Consider the following 23,137-nt stretch of genomic DNA (forward strand, 5'->3'; position numbering starts at 1 on the left):
TTGATGTTTGGATCAATCAATAGAAAAAGCCTGAGCTCTTACACATGCTCCATCCTACTTCCCACTGAGCTCAATTCCTCTTCCTTCATTGTGCAGTCTTTTATATCACATTCTCTCAACACAGAATAAATGATATAATTACAACCCATTACTTAGCCTAACGCAAGCTAATTATTCTGTCATTACTGTAAGGATTAGCTATGCTCATTCTCCCCTTCTCGCTGTTTCCCGGCATTTTCCTCTCAAAAAGTCGTGCAAGCGGAGCAGAAAACTCATGCTCATAAAGGCTGAGTAAGACTAAGCCCCAGGACATGTTCTGTTGATGTTGATTGTATAGACCATGGATGTCAAACTCAGTCAGAAAGCTGGGCCACACTAGAATGTAGTGGCAGCGTGCGTTGGACACATGAAAGAGTCTAGACAGAAAGATACGTCCCGCCTAATGAGGCATTTTGATATATGCTTTTAATTTATGCGGAGAAATCAACATGCTGCTTTTATAGGCTATGGCACAGCTCACGCTGATGTGTCATCAGGCGTCTGCGAAATTACTGGATACAACAGATAGACGAGGCTAAATTAAAACGTGGAAAAAGGGCATCACGCAGAGCAGGGATTTAATGTACCAGAGGCACATGAGAGTGATGCACACCTTTTTTCACTGTCCTGTAACTGTGCCAACAGCGTGAAGCTGCTCGTCGGCCTTATATGGAAGTCTCAGTGAATTACAGGGAATCAAAGGGAGTAACGAAGTGGGAACAGCTCTGATCTTAACTAAATTTTAGCAACTTTGAGAAGTGCTCAGTTGGTGAGTTTCACAGACTTTTGAGGCCGAAAGGACTGTCATCCCCCGATGGCTGTTCCTACGTGCGTTTGATGTCACGAGAACTAATGGCAGCGATGTAAGTTGCCGGCAAAAATCCTTGGGCCTCAGCCTTGGATACATGCTACAGGCCAGCCCTGGAGAACCCCACCCGTCTTCCAGACTTGATTAATCCCTATCGCCCTTCTCCGTGATCGCAGTTTCCATTTTTTAGTCCGTATCTGTGCACTCATCCCCTCCCCAATCTCCTCTCACTGGCACAGAATGGCTTCCTGGCAGAATGGAGGCATTAATTCAGGGATGAGAGGTGTGACTCTCTCTCTCTCTCTCTCTTGCTCTCTCTCTCTCTTGCTCTCTCTCTCTCTCTCGTGTTTGTAATGCGTGGCCTTTATCGTAGCTGAAACAGCTCACTACCCTCTGATCCTATCTCAGATCTCAATATCCTAGCCGTTCCACCCTGTAAACGCAGGGATGAAAAATCTTGCCCTTTCACCAATGCATTACACCCCAGCATATCGCCATACCCCTCTCCTCCCATTGCACACTCCACACCACTCACCCTTTGTGACACAGGCCTCCAGCTAAATTCGAACTCTGCAAAATGAGACCAAGTGAGCTGCACTTCCTCTATGCCAGAAACCATCTTAGTCTCATTATATTTGTATTTAGGCTCAGGCCGGGCCTCCGAATCCCCTTGTCAGACAATAGGTCAGGCAAAATAATGACTAGCTCTCAGTAAGCTTGAGGAGAGTTAAAGCTTGGATGTTAGTGAGATAAAACAACAACCAGTCTCTCAGCAGAGAAACACGGATCAATACGAACGAAGCTGCGGTGTAAAAAGGCTGTTTTTGATCCCGGCTTGCGTCAGCATCACTAAGGTGAGTCTTGACAGCTCTTGTGCTGTTGGTAGATATGGATCTGTGTTCAAAAAAAGGAGCAAAACGCTCAGGGACCGCAAGCGTCTTGTTAGACTGTGGAGAGTGTTGGGCTGACCCCCGCCCCCAACTGCTCTGCACACAAACATGGACGAGCGCACGCAGTTGTGCAAATACACACTGGCGTAAAAAAAAAAAAAAAGAAGAAGAAGAAAAAAAAAAATGTGTGGACTGCAGTTGTCACTGAGAAACTATTGTGTTAGCTTGTGGAGAAGAAAACTTTGTGGCTTTCCCTCCAACGGCTCGGAGGAAAAGTAAAACGCGGGGAGATTTAGGAGGATGTGACCGTGTGCGGTTTGCGAAGACAGCATCTGCTGGCACATTTAACGTTCTGCGCCCCGCTATGTCAAAGGTAGGAAGGAAGCCAGGATTGTCGCCTCTTATCTGTGCCGCTGTTGTGCTGTGTTTTGAGGGGGCGTGCCTGTGATCTGTGATCATGTACCATGTCGTTGTAGCAAGCGTGGCTGTCGCTCCTGACTGAGCCGCCACCCCGCAACGCCACCCCCACACAGTAGGCTCGGCATACAGAACAGGCAGCCACATAGGAAGGGTACAGCACGGAGGAAAGGGAGACGGTGGGGGGAGTTTGAAAGGTAGGCCTCGTAGATTTCAGATAAGAACATCTTTCTAGACGCCTTTACTGTTTACTATCATAACCACATAACAGCCTCAGACATGTCGGAGATAAAAGGAAAGATTAGTGACTGCGCTGGCAGGACAGAAAACTTCATCTCCTAAACATCTGTGTTATGTTGCCAAGTAAAGACCCTGTAAAAGGCTCTTCACTTTGTAGTGAACACAGAAAAGGCAATATTTATTAGTTTTTTTAATATTAGCTTCTTCTGTAGTGTGACTAATATGGTGTTAATATTACTGCAAAAGGAGTGGATATGTTTTTGCTTGTCTCTCTCTCTCTCTGTCTCTCTCTCTCTCTCTCACTCTTTTCTACGCTTGGCTTGTATTCAAGGGTGGTACTCTATTAGATGAATGTGTAAAACATGCACTGAATGTGGAGCAGTTAACCTACATGGTGTTTGGACTAAAGAAGTAGTGGCAGACTACTTGGCATGTGTGACTGCAGGCCAGGTGTAAACAAAGTGTTTCGAGCAGTTACAGTCCCAATTATTCAACGGCGAATGGGATCTGAGGCAAATCCTCGTGCGGCGCTCTCTCCTCGGTGTTGCACTGCCGGTCACCGTGGCAGCGCAGACGGCAGCTGCAGATTGACTTCATACTGTGTACATAACAATAACTTTGTTGTCATTCCAGCAGCCTATCTGTCTCGGCATCGTCGGAGCGTGAGGGTACAAGGAATTCCACAAAGTTTTGATACCTCAATTAAAGTGCGTCTGTCTGCTGTTATCTCATTTAGGCTGCAGTCAATATGATTGGCATAATCAGACATGCCTGATTGGGGCCTCCCATTTAATTAATCAGTGGCACTGTATCATCACCTGTGGCTCATTAGAGTAATTAGAGCAAATTAGTTAGATAGAAGGCCTCTCTCTGCCTGCAGACGAGTGGAAGGAATTTCATTAAGCAGGGGGGGGAAACACGCATACATACACCTTGGGTCTGATGGCCAGTGGTAATAGGATTTGTTTACCCGTGACTGTTATCGGTGATTACTGTTGTTCCGACAGTGGTCGGATGGAGAGGCGCTCATTTGCGTCTGGCCGGGGCCCTCCTCTCCGAGCTGCAAACATGGCTCTCCATGCCAAACTTTGGCTGGGCCAACATGCAAGCAGGACTTCCGCTTTTTGAAACTGAGTTAAAAGGAATGTGGAAAGATCGGGCTCCCCAAGTTACTGCAGCGGCCTGTACTGTGCATTCATGTGAGAGCACACGCGTGTGGAGCGGCGCGCGAGAGGCTTCTTGGCCAAGTCGGTGTTGAAGTCTCTCTAGGGAGTGTTGGCAATCTGTTCCAATCGTCTTTACAGCTGACCAGACGACCAAATGAACCAGGACAGGGACTGCTGCTGTGGGCCAGTCCAGCCAAGCCAAGCAGTGCTGTTACAGCAATCACACAGACATTACAGCCCACTTAATGCTCCCCTGCACACACCATATTCCGTCCTCTGCTACACACTAGACAGCGCAGTCCTAAACCAGCCGTGGCTGGATGTGAAACTGGCGTGGCAGATAGTGTGAATGGTTAAATAAATTAATACGCCAATGAATGAGACTGCCCTCACGCTTGGAAAAGTCAAACGTTTTTAAAGTCAGACCAAGGACGGCCGGAGAGCGATGACCTCAGAGTCTGAGCCCGAAGGCCCAAACACAGTGGACACAAGGTTTTCACAGTCTGTGTTGGTGTCTGACATTGTGGTCACGTCACTAAAGGACCAACATGATCAACTCTAGTATTTACATATTAAGAAGCATTCGGTTGCCTCAGATGTATCAGCCCTGCTACCCTCCTGTCATAGAATCCATGGCCTCCCTTTGTTGCATGTTTTTGTCATTTTCAATTAGCCACTTTGACTTTGTGTTTTCTGCTTGTCAAACTCATTCGTGAAGTTTGTCAAACTGGTACGATGTCATTCACAGTCGTCAACAGTGACGGAAAGAAAATCCCAGTGGTGTGCCAGATGGCTTGAGCCCCCGCCGAGCAGTCTTATTCAACATTAACAGGATTTCCCCTAAAAAGTGTTGAGCTTCAACAATTTTAATAATGTTAATTTTCTTTTAAAGGCCCCCCCAAAACTGCTGCCGATGGATTATATTGAGGAAAAATGGATAGCAATTCTGTAATAACAGACTTTGCGTATCGGCTTTGGTTTGAAACGATCAACATTTTTTGGACATGTCCACTGATCCAATCAGATCTGTACGCGAAGGCACTTTAAGAAATACTTCATTAGTTGTTGAGTCTTGCCTCTTTGTTCAATCGGGCTCTTTCTGATGTCTGCTGTATTGTATCTTGGTGACACATATCCCCATTCTAGTTATTATGAAAGTGAAAGGGCTTCATCTTTCTATTTAGCCGTCCATTAATCAAGCTTACAGCTATCTTTAGTCACGACAGTGATACAAACTGCAAAGTGGGTGTGGAAAAGGATCGGGTAACGCAATGTATTCGGCACTGACAGTCCTTACTGCGAAGAATTCACACAGCTTCAGTGGTTATCTTTATGAAAGCTGTACATATTGGATGATAATATACCTTCATATGTTCTAAGTCTGAGGCATGTCACCTGGTGAGAAAACAGTGACATGCTTATGTTAAATATAGCAAAAACTCCAAAGTCAAACTGTTAAAATGAATCAAGTGTGACCTTTACCGTACAGTATGTTTATACTAGGTTGAAACAAAGAACAAAGGTGTGAGGCGGGAATAACAGCTCCACTGTGCTTTTTTTTTTTTTTTTTTGCTTCAGTGCAACTTTTGTAACTTGGAGACTGACCGCATTTCAGTTCAGTTTTGTTTAGCCAGGAACCCACATCACACAAAAAACATCATTCAGCAGCGAAAATAGCCGCGCGTCCCCTTTCAGTATTTCACTCGGCGTACTTGAATATGACAGGTTATCATTTGCAATAATATGTGGCTTAAAATGGGAATAGTAATGGTCTCTTAATGGCCAGTGAGAGTTGATGTGTGTGAACAACGGGCAGGCAGCTGGGACCGTGCACTTTCAGGATGTTACGCTCTATCAGCAAGATGAGTGTAAAGTCTGCCTGAGTCTGCTGATGTGGGCAGAGAGTTTGCTGCATAGTCAGAATCTGACTGGGTCTGAGGATTCCCCCCCCCCCCCCCCCCCACCCATCCCACCCACCCCACTTTTTTTTTTTTTTTTTTAACTAAGACCATGCCCATAATTACTTGCCCACTTGGCATAGAATCAATCCTCTTTCATGTGTGATGTGTTTATTTAGCTTAGCAGTGAGAATTTTTTTTTTTTTTTTTTTTGGGATGGGGATTTGGTAACGCATTGAGATTCGTGCAGCGTATTGGAAAGGGATTGGGCCGAATCAAGGGCGTCAGGGATTGGCACATGACCTCCTAAAGCTCAACCCATAGTGGAAGACTGGGGTTATTTCAGTTTGCGTCCCTTATTGATGAGTAAATAGAATGCCTGTGGAATTGAATTCTGTTTCTTTTAATCAACACTGATTTTCAAGTTTTCGTTGTAGGTTTTGCTTGATTAAAAAGCATTTTGATAAATCTGTGGCATATAACAAGGCATTATTTTGATTTAAGTGAGGAAACAGTGGCGTGAGCTATACATTCACTTTATTTATAAAAACGTTCAAGGACATTGTTTGGATTTATAAAGTTGCTGTGCTCTATGAAGTTTATGTTCGTACCAAACTCGTCGATAGAGGAGTATAATCGTAACTAATGACGGAAAGTGGTAGTTGTTCTTTTTCACCATTCATTCTCAATAAACTGTCTGAGTTTTTGCTGTTGTCGCCGTTGCCCTTCATTCAGTAGCCTGTTCTATTACAGTGGGAATTTAAATCTACATCGATTCAGTCCGCAGAGTGTTCAAGGGACTTTCTATCATATTAAATCACATTCATGGTGTTCAGTGGCACAGCTTGGATGATTATCTCTTTACATTGGGGATATACTTAAATACATCCCGGTTGCTGCTTATTGCATTTGAATTCAGATCAAGCTTAAAAAAAAAAAAAAAAAAGAAAATTTCCACGACCCTTTTAAAGTTGAATGATGAAGCCTCAAGGCCAAACACACCGTATTATAATCACATTTTGATTAATATCTTGTCAATTTGCCACTGACATGAGAAACCAACTGGGCTCTGCATTCACGTTCCTGTAGCTAATCTTCACCAATACAATAATTACAGCTTTGTTCATGAAGTGGACCATTCCACTTTTTGACAATTAATTTGAACATGATTAAAATGTATTATATTCCTTCTTGCATCAAGCATTGCACAAGCTTGTGTGCATGCTCGAATTCACTAACAGATAGTGCAGCTGCTCCATGGCCATGGGCAGACAGGCTGCTACATCAACTGCTCCATGGCAGCCAGAGCAAGATGGCATGTTAGCAAGTGAGCAGTACCCCCCCACCCCCCCGCCTCAAAAACATCCTGTGCTGCTGCATGAAATCCATTGCAGAGGACAGTCGACCAAGTCCATTTGTTAGGGTTTGTTTTGTTTGTTTTGTTTTTTTTCCCCCTCCTAATGGTTTGTGGATAGAACAAGATCACGGCTGGTCAGGGAATTAAACTTAATGCTGATGGGGGGGGAAATCTCCTAATTAGGACTTGATCACACTATTTCTTCAGAGGGTTGTAGTTCCTTATGTGCGTTGATGAAGAGGGGTTGTGATGCGGGGAGTCGGGGTGGTGGGCATGTGTGCGTGAGTGTGTTTTGGGACCTTGTCAGCAGACTGAGCCACAAGGGCCCCCGTGGTAATGTGTGTATTAAATGATTAGTGCGTTAGTTAGCATAACGGCCCTTCAGCAGCGTTTAATCACTCTCAGGGGTGGGCGGCCTCACAGGAGGTGGAGGAGGGGGGCGGGGGGTGAGGGGGGGAGGTAGAATAAAAAGGGGGAGGCGGAGTGAAGGGAGTCGAGAAGATTTTAAACGGAGGAGGTGGGAAGTGCTGGTTGAGTGAGTGAGTAGATGATCTGTAGAGACTATGGAAAACAGGGGGGGGTTGGGGGGGTTGGGGGTAGTGAGCGTGACAGAGGGCAAGAATCCAACAGAAACATAATCCAGCAACACTCACGTACTCTGCAGAGGAAGATACAATCTTTACAAGGCCGGAACGTCTTGTTAATGTCAGCACTCGGCCCATCATCTGGAACAAGTCCCATAAATAGCTATTAATAACAATGCAAAATGGATGTGGATAAAGGTGGCGCTTCGTCCAGCCTTGACAACTCCACTGTTGTTGATAATTGCGCTGTTGTTGTAAACACAGGGAGAAGGGGAGCGGTTGTCTGGTGACTAGTCGATAATTGTCGCGGACTGCTTGTATATGTTCGACTCGTGGTTTATTGCTGCAGCGGCTGTCAAGCCTGACAAGGGGCTGTTACTGACGAAGGAAGTGAAAGGTACAGATATTGGCCGTGCTGGTAGCAGATCAAACTAATCTGTTCTTTTTTTTTTTTCCACCAGTAATTTATCAGTGTTGTCATTCTGCTCTCTGTTTCTCCCACCGCAAAACACACGGGCTGAGGCTGGAGTTTAGCTGAGGCAGGACGGGTAGTCTGCACGATGCCAGACGGGTCAAAGGGTCTGCTGTTTAGTCAGAAACAGCTCCTGTTCTTTTTATTTTTAGCCTGAATTATAACAGCAGTGACGAATATTACTGTGCAAAAGCCACTGGTATGAATGAAACCATTACCACCTAAATATGAACCATCACCAAAAAATTCTAATAAAGAATCACAATTTGAAAGAAGAAAAAAAAAGGCATAAAAAATGCTTTTTGAAAAAAGTCATCAGTATTGTTTGACATCAACCCAATTTGGCGACAGTTTCACATTTGCAGGTGTGCAGGTGTAGTCTGCAGCGACAGCTTGTTTTGGGTCAGTGCAAAAATGGCGGAGAATCGAGTTGAGGGCATTAATTTGCCTTCTGTGAAGACCGCGTCATGTATTTTTATTTTTAGATGCTGAAGGGAATAAGGTTAAGATAGTTACTGTTTCTGTAGATCAAGCTGAAGAAAAGGTTTTGAGGTTGAACTTCTCCAGCATTTGTAATTCAAATAAACACAGGAAAACCCCGTTTAATTAAAAAACAAAAGCCCTCCTGTTACACATCTATGACTCTGTAATAAGTGTTATTTAGATATGTAATGGAATTTGTGAGAGCTGAAGGCTTGCGATAGTACCAAGGATTTGTATATCTGTATATCAAGCTGAACAAAACTCTTGTTTTCAAGGTGGTCTTCTGTAGAATGTTGCCAAAACCACAATGTTGATGATGAAACTTTTTTTTTTTTAAAGATACCCTCCATTGCACGCATACTAAGTTCTGACCTAGTTTCATTATTTACCTGTAGTGTGTGTCTGTGTAAATTATGCACAAGCATTTTTGTTTGGTTACGTTCAGTTAAAGTCAGTAAAAAGTCAACATAATTAAATCTGTTGATCGTAAAAAGGTTTTTGGATCTGTCGTCCAGTTGTGCTCAGACTGGACATCTGTAGCATGTTGTCAGAATCACAACAACGGAAACACACAAGAAGCTCATTCGAATAAAAAATACTCTGCTTTCACACACTGCTCACACAATATTTCAGGTTTGTTCTTCACTGCGCTGTGTGTGTTTAAAACGAGCGGCAGCATATTTCATGTCTATCTTTTGTAATAATTATATTGATGACAGGACACCGCAACGCTTCCTCCAGTACCTAATGACTAAACAATGCATGACAACTCAGATTGGGGTTTGTGATTTTTTTGTTATCGAAGTTGGTGAAATGGCTGATGTACGAACGTTCCACAGAACAACATTGGGATGGCTCCGAGAACCGTTGTGGTTTTGGTCATCTTGTGTCTGTGGAAGAGATGACAAACTGTGCAGCAAAACCTAAAGAAGATGTCTGTTTGTATTGCAGAAAGAATTGGACACCACCGCCACACAGCTTGCCAGCCGACAGGACGAGAGCGAGCAGTCCAGGAAGAAACTAATCGACCTGAGCCGTGAATTCAAGAAGAACACTCCAGAGGTGAGAAATCCTGTATATCCACAGACGCGCACCGCCACATGACCGCGCACACGCCCCGCAATTCTGTCGACAAACAAAGACCGTGTTCGCCTCAGTGTTTCTCGGCGTCTGCTTTTCTCATAAGTGCAGCCATGATTATTTACCAAGAAAGCAGGGGAGGAGTCGACGGCGCATATATGCGGGCTTTGCTCCCAAAAATAGTCTCTCCATTAGTTTCCCTGAAATCCTAAAGAGACAAAACAGAAAACCCCTCAGGAGTTTGTATTATCTGACCTAGTTTTTTTTTTTGTTTTTTTTTTATGTGAGCAGAAAGTGTGGTCTGTGAATGTGTATGTGAGATGGAGAAAGGCGGAGAGACGGAGAGAGAGCCCGGGCAGGAGGGAGGGAGAGACGGAAAGAAAGAAAGAGAGTGTGACAACACTACTAAGTGGGATCAGGAGGGAATTCTGTCCTGCTCCTGTGTTCCCATCACTCCTCCTGGGAATATTTGTTTCATCTCCGTTACCAAGGCAACGCATTTCACTCCTCACAGTGAAAACAAAGTATTGTTGTGTTATTATTGGTAATGTCACCATGGTGAATTATTGATGGTGGCATGAATTATGTATGAATGGTGTAGACAGTGGATAGAAAATTGTCAACTCTCGGCGGAGTTGACAGTAGGCCTATTATAGTTACCACAGGATGAATATCGTGACTATTGACTTGAGCGTGTAGCCCACCCGGTGTAGAGGAATATCCACTGGAGGAAACAGTACCTGCATACAAAAGACGCTAATTTCACTTCGCCCATACACATTCATCTCTAATCTCATTTCCAAGTATAACCACATAACTAGCAACACAGAAAGACACACACACACACACATGCACACGGGGCGGCGAGGCAGACTGGGGGGGGGGGGGCATGTGGAGGCAGAGCGAGGCGTGCACACAAAGAAAACATGCAGAGAAGGAGAGGCACAAACACACACACAGGCAGATAGCCTAGATCACAGAACAGGACACACACATTCATCAGTGTAACAAGGCTGTGATTTAGGAAGGCTCCTCTGGCGTCTGTGTGGCCCCTGGCATCTCCCTGGTATGTGGAGGAGGAATCTGAGCCAGGCCAGACGAGCGACAGGATTCATTACTGGGCTGTAACAGGCTCAATAAGAATCAGCACTAAAACTCCTGGCTGTTTGGATGTACGGAGGCATCAAGGCTGTCTACCAAATAGGCTGCTTCATAACGTGTGACGGCCCGCGCTTGATTAAAAATGCCCCGATCGTCTTGTGTGTGTGTGTGTGTGTGTGTGTGTGTGTGTGTGTGTGTGTGTGTGTGTGTGTGTGTGTGTGTGTGTGTGTGTGTGTGTGTGTGTGTGTGTGTGTGTGTGTGTGTGTGTGTGTGTGTGTGTGTGTGTGTGTGTGTGTGTGTGTGTGTGTGTTCGGCGAATCTGTGTCTTCCATCACGCGCGCCGCTGTACGTGTGCACGCAATGCGTGTGTGTGGCTGGCCAGCCTATGGAGCGGGGCCTGTCATCTCTCTGTGGTCCGCACCAGTCAGCGGAGATCACAGTCACATCAGATCAGACTGCATTAGGCTGAGCGGGAGTCCGTCTCTGATCCATTATTCAGCAACCAGGAGACCGGCCCACGTTGACTGTGTCTCGTCTGCTGAGCTGTACTCGGTGTGAACTGCACTCATGGTCTGCATAATAACACACACACACACACACACACACACAGGCTTTTGTAGCATTTTGAAAGTAGTGCAAAGAAATGCAGCGTGAAAACAAAGTTTTCATAATTCATTAGGACTGACACACTGTTAAATCCCCCCCCCCCCCCCCCAGACTACATCTCAGTGTGCTTCCTAAGTTTGCTAAATTATTCATTCAGTTCTTAATTTCCTTTTAGTTAGTCAGGACTCCTTGGCTGTACTGTTATAAAGGCAAGGGTGGGAATGGTTGTAAAATGTCCCAAAGATTGCTAGCCAGAGGCAGTGGTAGTAAAACAACCGTGTGTGTGTGTGTGTGTGTGTGTGTGTGTGTGTGTGTGTGTGTGTGTGTGTGTGTGTGTGTGTGTGTGTGTGTGTGTGTGTGTGTGTGTGTGTGTGTGTGTGTGTGTGTGTGTGTGTGTGTGTGTGTGTGTGTGTGTGTGTGTGTGTGTGTGTGTGTGTGTGTGTGTGTGCGTGCACACGTACACACGTTTGTGTTTAGCTGCAGGGCAGACAGACAGCGAATGGGAGTTCCATACTCCCTGGAGGATTCCTCGGGCTGGCCTGTCTGCTGTCTGCCGGCAGCTTACACACCAGCCATCCATCTCCTGCTGCCTGGGCCCCACCACTCCCCTCCCCTCCCCTCACCACACACACACACACACGCACACGCGCACGCACACGCACGCACACACACACGCACACAGATTGACCATGGTGTCTGTGTGTATTGTTATATTATATGGTCATAAATCTTTGGAAGTGGAGAGGGCAGGGGGCGGAGCACCACTGCCGAGTGGACGGAAGGGGTTCAGAACTGGGGTGCTCAGCAGGAGCCTGCTGCTGCATGGTATTTCAAATGCGTGTGTTCAGAGTGTATCTCGAGGCTCGTTAAGGTGACCGCAGTATTCAGCTCCCCTCAAAAGTTACATGAATGGTTTAACATTTGGAATCGGACATAGTCGAGAATTTAAATAAAGAGACACTTATTGGCATTCTTAGGTGAGACCTCACATAAGAATATACATTTTTAAACAAGATATGAACATTATGGATTTCAGGAAAGCTGGCAATTACAGTCGGTGTATCATATTGACATGTGGTGCATCATGATGAGTTTTCTTTCACGTCACTTCATATCTGGAAATGTAGAGATGTCATTCATTGATATCACATGAATTACCAAATTGTGTTGCAGATTGTTTTTTTGTATTTATTTTGAAGCTAATAGCTGTTAGCTAACCCTTCCTAAATGTAACTATTCCTGCTTCCTCTAACAACAATACCTTTTGGTAAAGAAAGTAGTAATATTTTGTCCTGACGTCAGGACAAAGTCTGATATTTTAGGGTTTTTGAGGGCTGTTGTAGATGGTAGTGAAGGCATTTCTTTGAAAGTCCTAAACATCTAACCTACAATTAAGATGACAATCTACTTATTCAGTGGTAATTGAGCTGTTTGTATTCAAAGTTACGTAGTGTTAATAACGCAACAAGGTTGTGTGGATGTTCAAGCTAGGAACACTACATTTGAAGAAATAATCCAATATTCATCGTGAGAATAAATTAAAAGGTTATCTTCAAACTATAAAGAACATCAACAACGAAAATAAAAAAAATTGGCACGCAATGAATATAATGCTAATAACACAATGAGCATGTGTCCTGTGGTTTTTTTTGTGTGGTTTTTTTTTAAGGTGTGTTTTGTTCTCGCTTCTCCCGACGGTCTGTGTGAGAAAGAGAGAGCCAGTGTGGGGAGAGGGGGGGGGGGGTAGTGCAGGTCATTATCCTCAGCGGGGGGATATTGAATTGGCCTCAGACAAACAGCCACACTGACCCCTGATGAGGTAACAATGAGACGGGGTCGCCAAGGTCACGACCTGTCCTCGGCCCCAGACAAGCGGCCTGTCTGGACCAAACTTGGGATTAGGCCAGCTTCAGACACGACTGGTCTCGGGTCACTTTGGTGATGTTGCGCCGCCCGCAGCCCCAGCGAGGCTTTTAGGCGGTGGGGTTTCTGAAAGGCGCGGCGGCGTCTCTCGAGCGCACATCTGCCGCTGCCCTACTTCACATCTTCGTTAAGACAGTCGTGTGAGTCCGCGCGCGTCCACAAACTGTGCAAATCGACTGTGCCTGTACAGAATGTCCTATTCCGCTGTGCTTTCTCACCGTACGCTCCAGTTCGGTTTGTCAGGATGGAGGCTCAGCTAACAGCACGGTGATTTGCATGTTCCCCTGATACATACTCGACCGGCTATCTAATCTGAAACTGCTGACTCGTGCTGGAAAGTCATGCAATGGGACTTGGAGGATGAACAGCATTTGCTCTATAGTTAAAAAAAAAAGAAAAGAAAAAGGGAAAAAAAAAAAAAAAAACTTGCTGTGTGTGGAGACGATTTGCATTAACTGTAGGCCTACGCTGCGGCTCATTCCCTCTCTGGCTGACACGCACTAGCAGTGCCTCTGGGTGGCCCAGGTGGTGCTGCACCTGTTCTATGAGAAACGCAGTTCGCCAGAGCTCCTCGGGGTACAAACGTGGCCTCCTCGCTACCCGCATGTTCATCATTCACACACCACACTTTATCCATCGGCAGTGGCAGGAACAGCCTCTGCCCGGTTTCAATGAATCATTTTCTTGAACATAACAGAGCCTGTTATTATAAAACCCAGTAGGGTTTTTTTTTTTTTTTTCTCTCCCTGCTTCTGTATATCACCACATGTTCCCGTGTATTTACTGCTATTTTCGGATTAAAAATGTTGGGTCGATTATCTCCTTTTGATACTCACTAATCTCCTCTGCTCTTTATTTTTTAGGATTTACGGAAACAGGTTGCCCCCTTGCTTAAGAGCTTCCAAGGAGAGGTGAGTGTGTTATTTGGGACTTTATATTGACACAGTGATAGACAAACATAGCCATTGTAGTATTAAACAAAGTATTGTAGCAAGAAGCTTGTTTGACATTCATTGACTGGCGTGTCTCTCTCTCTCTCTCTCTCTGTCTCTCTGTCTCTCTGTCTCTCTCTCTCTCTGTCTCTCTGTCTCTCTCTCTCTCTCTCTCTCTGTCTCTGTCTCTCTCTCTCTCTCTCTCTCTCTCTCTCTCTCTCTCTCTCTCTCTCTCTCTCTGTCTCTGTCTCTGTCTCTGTCTCTGTCTCTGTCTCTGTCTCTCTCTCTCTCTGTCTCTCTCTCTCTCTGTCTCTCACTACTTTTCCCTCTTTTCTCTTTTGCCATCTCCTGTTCTTTCTCTGGCCACTATCTCATTTCCCCTCTTTCCTCTCCCTCTTTTCTTCGCTCTGCTCTGCTCTTGATTTTCTGTCCTATTCATGAAGTCCTGTTGCCCGAGGGTGTGTTTAAATTGCATCCTGCAAAAAAAAAAAAAAAAAAAGGCACCACAAAACCCCAGCTCTAGCCAGTCACAGCTCACCAAATGCTATTTCCTCAGACTTTGTGCGTCTGCATGATTTGGTCAGGTTATTTGTTGTTTTTTCGCCGAATTGGTGAATCATGACCCATTTTGGTTCATTGCAGCAGACTTATTTACTTCAGTTCCAGTGTTTCGCCCCAAAAGTTTTTCCACACCTTGACCAAAATGAGACGACTTGCGCGCGAGTGCGTATGTGTCCTATATCATACTCCCAATGCACCACTTTATCTCCTCCTCCATCATTTTGGCCTATTTCCATCGTGACTCCTCCTTACTGGCAGCCATGCATTTCCAGTTCCCTCCCATATGTGAATGTCGGCGGGCAGGAGTGGACGCGGCTGGTTTAGACTGGAGCGTTATTTGGGGTGGAGTGGGTGGGCGTTGAGCAGCGTCTCGTCTCTCGCGCACACACGCTGACGCATGCACGCAAACAAAAAATCATCTCAATAGATAGTGACAGGGCTGCTTTGCTACTGGCCATAGAATATTACAGTTTAACACTGGGTTAGTTTCCATATTCTTGTGTTGGAGCATCAACCACAGCCAGTGGTTACGTAAAAAAAAAAAAAAATGCTGTAATTTATAGTGGTTTCACCATGTTCTGCTGATGATCCACAGTCTATTTAGAGAATAGAAAATAGAAACAGCAGCAGTATAATTGGGGCTTTGTCAGCTGTTTCCACCATCCTCATGTTGACACACCTCGACGGCGTGCACACTAGAACACGCCGAGACGCGTAGTGGGTGGTCGCGGAACTGAGAAAGACATTATCTTATGATTATTGAGATAATACTGTACACCCGAGCCAGTCTCGGAGCAGCCCATCAATCAGTCGACTATTCTGCACACTTGCGTGCCACAACATGAATCGCTCTGAGAATGTGTAATTTTAGCCCGGCTTTGTTTGCTTACCCCCTCAATGCTTTGATCAAGGACAAGACAGCACCAGCAGCCAGTGGGTTCTATTGAAGCCCCACAGTAACTCATCCTTTAAGTATTTCACCCAGGAGCTTGAATCTTTACTAAGCGAATGTGGAACCCACACGGAACAATAAAAAGTTTTAGCCCAGAAACTTGCAGGTCTTGATACTGGGTTTAATCTCCGTCATTGAAAGGTGGATGCCCCCTGGTCATAATTATTACCAATAACAGTACTGTTTCCACAAGGCCTCGGTTTGGTAAACTGGTTAAGTGTGTATGTGTGTGTGTGTGTTGCGTGCTCAGTGTTCCTTGTTGGTCCATCGATCAGATAAGCTTTTCCATTATCCAAGGCTTCAGTCTCTGCTTCCCATAGCTTCCCCTTATCAGACTCCACTGGGGCCACACACACGCACTCACATGCATGCACACACATGGGTCAGCCTGATGCCCTTCACACACCATGGGCAAGATACGGGAGCGAGGCGGTGCTGAGTGATGGTGGCACAAGGTGCTGACGTATGTATGTATGTGTTTGTGTGCGCAGATGTGTCAGGGATACCTTTTGCAATTGCAAGCACTTCTCATTGGTAACCGACTGATACTGGCGAGGTATCATTTGTGTCACTTCATTTGTTTTGCTTGGTCTGTGTATGTGTGTGGGATGGGGGCAGGGAAGCATGTAATAGCAGATGTCATTGGGATTGGTTGAAAGAGCTGCAGTTTGGAACAGCAGGGTTGTATTTGCAAATCCTGGGTGGTCTTCTAATGGCTCTGGTCCTGCAGTTAACCTGCCTCTAACTGTAGGGTGTGTCCTACATTAAATGTCTATTTCCTGCCTCCCATGTCGGGCTATATAAAGCTGCTGTACCACTGACCTTGGCCCAGTCATTGTACAGTCACGCAGCTGGCTTCCTTCACTGCCATCGGCACATCACTTCTTTTTTTTTTTTTTTGCATTAATTTGTCCGTGTGTCTCTCTTTTATCGTGAAGTTGTGTTCTTGTACTCTGACTTTTTCGATAGCATATTCTCATAGTTGTCAGAATTTATGATAGCACACTCCCATATACGCACACATTTCGACACCGATGATTAGGTCTGATGTTGGCGTGTGAGAGGTATTAGTACACAGCATCAGTAATCTCCCTTTAATGGCCATGCATTTAAGGATCCTGATCGCTCAGTGTCACACGGCACATGAAGATGGTGAAGTACAGCGTGCAGCATTGTGTGAGTTTGGCGTTTGTCAAGAGATGGACAGGACAGGAGCTCCGTGCACGTCGGTGAGACATAAGTGTGTGACGGAGAAACATGTGAGGAAGAGTGACGCTGAAAGAAATTGAGGGGAAAGGAAAACACGAGTCGGAGAACATGGAAGTGACAAAAGAGAGAATTTTGGGAGAGAAACGGGGAGAAAAACTCAGAGGAATATAAAAAAAAAGGGGGGGGGGGGGTGCTGGCACCAGCCTACTCGGGGCCAGATGTTTTGCGGCTAAAAAACTAGAGATGAATCAAAGCCATGTGAAGAGATTTATTAGGTTCCCATAGGAGCCCAGGCAGTATTACATGTAGCCCGCTCTGTTTACAGTGGCGAGAACCCCTAAACCACCCATCAACTACACTACCGGCTTGGCTGGGAATGTGAAGACTTTATATTTGGACTTATATAGGCTTTTGTCTTTATTCCTTTTCTCTCCGCGATTGTGCTGAAGGAGTTGGAAGAGAAACACAAGGCTGTTTAGTCTGGGTGCGTGAGCCAGAGTAGTCAGCTGTAGCTCTGCCCAGTACAGTAGCACCATCTGAATGTCTTTATTTGGCATCTGTTTCCCTCGATTTAGACTCGATTTCAGATGCGTTTCGCCTACTCTGTCTGCTTCTCACATTGAAGTGTGACACAGAGCCAGTAGTGGAGTTCATTGCCTCGCGTTTGAGCATTGACAACAGTGTAAAAGTTCCCGCAGCATGACTTTAGAATTAATCTCTTATGGATCCATTCTAATGCTGTCCATTTCAATAATATCGGTGATGGAATGCATGCCGTGCCCTCTTGTGTTAATGGCTGCATCAGTAATGGATCCACACTGTATTGCTGCTAAGAGCTGACTGAATAATCTGCCCCTGCTGTGGCTGGAAAGACTGAGCCAGCTGTTTAATGATGTCAGCGTGCTGGAGGGGGAAAAAACACACACATTTGCACACAGGCGCATGCATGCAAACACACACTCGCGCACGCGTGTGCGCACACATGCACACAGACAGACACACAGATGGACTGATGGAGTGAGGTGCACTCACTTGAAGACAGACAGACAGACGGACAGCGGACACATACACACACACACACACACACACACACACACACACACACACACACACACAGGCGCACAGCAAACGAAATGCATCCGTCATCGGCTGAACAGCTGAACTGGCTTCACAGGAAGGAAACACCAATGCAGCCTCTGTCAAGACAGCCGTGATCGTATGCAACATACCAGCGCATAGTGAGGATAGACAGATATGTAGACTACTCCTGCTGTGAAATTAATGGGTCTGGGTTTGCTGTGTTATGGACTTTGACACTCGGATGTGAGCTGGCAATAACTGACAATTAACCGTCGCTTTTTTCATCTTCACAGATTGATGCCTTGAGTAAGAGAAGTAAAGAAGCAGAGGCCGCCTTCTTGAACGTGTACAAGAAAATCATCGATGTCCCAGGTAAGACCGCTCTTCATGTCTGTCTGCACATGCTTATTGCAATGCCTTCCATCTGGGAAAACATGATCAGGACACCCCCCCCCCACACACACACACACACACACACACACACACACACACACACACACACACACACACACACACACACACACACACACACACACACACACACTCGAGACAGCACCAACAGAAGAAGAGGGGGGAAAAAGAAAAAAAACATGACACCGTCCCTCTGGTGCTCCTTCACTGCTCATCCAGGCGTGTGCGACGCCTTAATGTGTCCCCACGAGATCTCATCCCCACTGGTGTAGCCTTTAGAGGATCTTAACAGAAGGTGCTTCCTGATATGGATGACAAGTGCGCCCACGATTGGCTGCGGCGAAGTGCACACACATGAGCAGTCACGTTCAGCACACTGAGGCCGAGTGGGGACGCGAGGCGAGGCACAGAGTGTTACAGAACACACAGTCACAGTGCTGCTGGTTGGAGACTTTCAGCTGTACGGGAGCCCTGGAGGGGGCCCGCGCGTGCAGGAAAGGGAGAGAAGTTGAGTTCATCTATAGCGTAAGGAGGTCATCACATTCCCACATGGATAGACCTACAGTAATATCTTTGGATTGTACTGCTCCCAATAAGTCAGCGCCAGCTCTGACGGGGCTATTCTTAACTTGCAGCGAGACAATGATGTAATGCCTGATGCACACACGCACACAGACAGAGACCAGCCTGACTAATGCAGCAGTCTTGAAAGAGGAAACAGTGTGTTTTGTTCTGTCTTCTATCAGCTGAAGGCCTGGTTAGTCAGCTCAGTGTGCTCTGCTTTAGATTAAAGGTGTCTGGCGAGAGAGCGTTCAGCACCAGTGGCCCACAAGTCAAACTGCTTTTAACAGGCCGCACAGTTGACGTGAAGAGGAGGAGGAGGACGAGGAGGAGGGAGGGAGGGAGGGAGGGGGGCTATGTGAAGGACAAAGGTTTGATAAGAGAGAGAGAAAGTTGATTTTCAAGGGCGCCAAGGAAGATAGGACTCCTGATTCAGGGCATACAGTTATGTTACTTCATGTTTGTTTGTACTTGTGTGTGTGTGTGTGTGTGTGTGTGTGTGTGTGTGTGTGTGTGTGTGTGTGTGTGTGTGTGTGTGTGTGTGTGTGTGTGTGTGTGTGTGTGTGTGTGTGTGTGTGTGTGTGTGTGTGTGTGTGTGTGTGTGTGTGTGTGTGTGAGTGACGAGCCCTGCATGGTGTGTCACCTTGACAGCACAAAATCAGCATGAAATTCCCCAATCGTTCTCTGTTGATCTCTCATTAGCATAGTTAAGATATCTAACTGCGTCAGACATGAGACACACACACACACACACTCGCGCGCGCACACACACACATGCACAGCCCTTACCCCCAGCTGTAAGCTGTCAGTTCCTCTTATCTGTACCACACACACAGACACACACACACGTGCGCGCACACACACAAACACAAACTGCTCTTTTAGCTGGCATGCTGATGAGCGTCGCCTGCGTCTCTTGGCTGCCTGTCACCAGTCTGCCACCCATGAGCACCAATCAGATGTGATTGGCCTGACTGACAGAGCTCTCTTCATCACACTGACAGTTAACCCTGCTGTGTGTTCACAGAGACGTTAGTAAAATGCCTCCAGAAAGTTGTCTTTCTTCTCCCCGTCGCTATTTCTCTAATCTTCCATTTACCTTTCGCGACGCCTGGTTGACAGACGCCGATTTGTCCATCTGTCTCCTCCCGCGTTTCTCTTGTTTCTTCATTCTCAAGAAGCATCATAATGAGCAGTTAAACTGATCACAGCCAAGTAATCTCTCATGTTAATGTGTCTCATCTATGCTCCCATCTGTGTGCCTCACCAGGTATCACTTATCCAGTTCTCCTGCTGTGTCAGCAGTCAACACATTTTTTTTTCGTTCTTTCCCGTCTCATACAAAATCAAAGTTCTTCTCAACAAGTCTCTTGAGTCAGAGATGAAAGCATGTCTTTCAATAAACTTTATAGATAAAGTTTTCCTTATACGGAATCTTAGAACTAAATGTTAGTGTGTGTGTGTGTGTGTGTGTGTGTGTGTGTGTGTGTGTGTGTGTGTGTGTGTGTGTGTGTGTGTGTGTGTGTGTGTGTGTGTGCGTGTGCGTGTGCGCGCTGTTAAGTGTTATGGCAAGTCCGATATCTTGTTCTGTTTTTTTTGTCTAATCATTGACCTGTACTCAAGTGACACTGTTGTGTCAGAGTCTGACTGTTTTCACCATCAATTCTTGAGATTCCTTCAAATTTACCATTTTATTATTTAAAGTTGGCTGAAAAAGCTGCAGAACAGAGAGCTACAGATGACTAGTATTTCTTCCGATGAAACAATAAGCGATTGCATAATAGACAGATTCCATTGGCGTTGAAAGAAAACAAAATTTAATCATCAACAAATATTATTAGAAATGTTAATGTGACATTTGTTCAAGTTCAATTAAAAACAAATAACCAGCAGACATTGTATAAGAAAGTTTCTCATTTATGCCAAAGTATACAGATTCGTTTAGACATTTATTAATCTGTAAAATTGTAGTCTCAGATGATATTAGTTAATCAAACAAAGTCATGCTCTGACCGACTGATGCCCAGTGCTTCAGCAATAGCGCACACAGCTCACCTCATAATGTTACTGCTAATTGTGATTTGTCGTGGTCCTTGCTGGTGCAGATCCAGTAATTCTCCGGGGGGGTTCAAGGGTCAGGGTGAGCTCCAGAACAGTTGTCCTGGAGCTTGTGGAGATTCATTGCCTTGCTCAAGGACACTCCACCAGGGCAAACACACATACACACAAAAAAAAATATTCTCGCTCTCGCAGTGCCCTCAATGTAGTTATTCCGAGCTCACTCGGCCACCTTGTTGCCCTTGCTTGTCTAATCTGCTTTTAGTGTGTTAACACAGTGTGTGTGTGTGTGTGTGTTTTTGTCTACCAGATCCCGTACCTGTGTTGGAGCTGGCTCAGCAGCTGCAGCTGAAGCTCCAGAGGATGCACGACATTGAGACAGAGAACACTAAACTTCGAGAGACACTGGAGGACTACAACAAAGAGTTTGCGGACGTTAAAAACCAAGGTGAGAAACGGACAAGCAAAGGCACAAAGGCCTGACTTTGTAAAAAGTGCATCCGTGTAGGGCGCCGGAATTGATTAATCACACATCAGAATCTCGTATTCCTCCAATTAATACTTGTGAGGATCTGCAGCGTCCTAATGACCCGAACACATTTAAGCCTGGGAAAAAAAAGCACACACAGAAGACATACGGTGGTATTTTTAATTTTTTTTGTAACAAATTATCATTTTAGTGACTGTTATGAGATAGTCCGTACATTTTTGGATCGTATAGATTGTTCTGGCCACTGTTTTCAGAACATGGCCTGCTCACTTGGCCCCAGTATAGACGCATCAGATTGACTCCCAATAGATTAAACCCGCTCCACACAATGCCGACAGCTTGATTAATGTCGCACAGCAACACTATCATAGTGTGAAATGGTGTATATATATCAAGATATCCTGAGTGAGACAGTTAAAAGTACGTACTGATAATGAAAGTAACTAAATTACCTTCACTTATTTTCAAAGAAGTAACTGGGAAGTATGTTCAGCAGCTAATTGTCAGTAAATTGCACCACATCACAAAGGGTGTTTGTGACGAGAACTGAATGTGTGTTAAGCGTTTTGTCAAACAATACAGCACATTCCTATTGCAGGCGATTGGCATTGGACGTTATTTATTATTTCTCCATAGTTGAGCAGCTGCACTTCAAGGGTACTTTCGCTATTAGATCTGCTTGTCGATAACGATAAGACACAAAGAACTTTTAAGTGCAAATGTAACATCAAAGGAATTGTTTGGAGGCTCTTTTCAAGGGGAGCGTCCATATTTGGACGTCTTTAATGACTTATAAATCTTTCAAAAACACCCAAAAAATGTACAAGGTTTTACATTTTCCAACTGGTTCGGAGGGGGTGAAAAACACGAGGCACTGTTTCATAAATAAGAAACGACAAGCTACCTCGGGGTAAGGAAAGACGGAGGAACTGACAAAGGCAGAGGGATGAGTGAGAAGTGGTAATAAAAGTGGAGTAATTTCATTGGAAAGGGAGGAGTGAGTGAGCGAGCGGGGAATGTTTTGGAATCCCCCTTTTCCTCAGCGAGAGTTAATTGGAACAGCTCGATAGCGGCAGGGTTCCATTCTGCTATTGATTTTCCTGTTCCCTCATCCTTTATCCCTCCTTCCCGCCTCAATAGATGGGGGATATTTAAACCCCAAAACACACCGTGGAACTCCCACTCCTGTTTAACACTCGCACACGCAGACCCTCCCGCCCGCCTGCTTGCCTGCGCACACACATACACACACACACACACATACACACACACGCGCAGACAGAGTGCAGGGGCCATTGATCCCCGCAACCTAAATGTTTAAAGTTCAGTTAAGCAGTTAAGGGGTAAGAGGGCTCTGAGGGGACTCTCCTCTATTGATTATGTGTCAGAGCACTGAGACTGGAGTTTAAATCACACACACACACACACACACACACACACACACACACACACACACACACACACACACACACACACACACACACACACACACACACACACACACACACACACACACACACACACACACACACACACACACACACACACACACACACACACACACACACACGCAGAGTGCTAAGAGCCCTCAGTCAAAGGCAGCAAGCACCAACGCTCTATATCATTGTCTCACTCACTTATATCTTTCTCTGAGAAACACACACACACACACACACACACACACACACACACACACACACACACACACACACACACACACACACACACACACACACACACACACACACACACACACAACACAGAGGCCTATTTATTACTCCAGTTATGTGTTAGATTTATTTCAGGCAGCCCCATTCAG

General features: G+C 45.5%; 1 protein-coding gene across 1 annotated transcript in view; it reads left to right on the forward strand.

Moving 5' to 3' along the window:
• Window positions 1–23,137, forward strand: part of cux1b (cut-like homeobox 1b) — a 57,370-nt gene that overhangs the window by 9,530 nt on the left and 24,703 nt on the right. Inside the window, 4 exon segments of the mRNA XM_080504872.1 lie at window positions 9,306–9,416; window positions 13,928–13,975; window positions 18,092–18,170; window positions 21,139–21,276. Coding sequence (XP_080360998.1) covers window positions 9,306–9,416; window positions 13,928–13,975; window positions 18,092–18,170; window positions 21,139–21,276 — 376 coding nt within the window.

Source organism: Blennius ocellaris (assembly GCF_963422515.1).
Source record: "Blennius ocellaris genome assembly, chromosome: 2".
Taxonomy (NCBI): Eukaryota; Metazoa; Chordata; class Actinopteri; order Blenniiformes; family Blenniidae; genus Blennius; species Blennius ocellaris.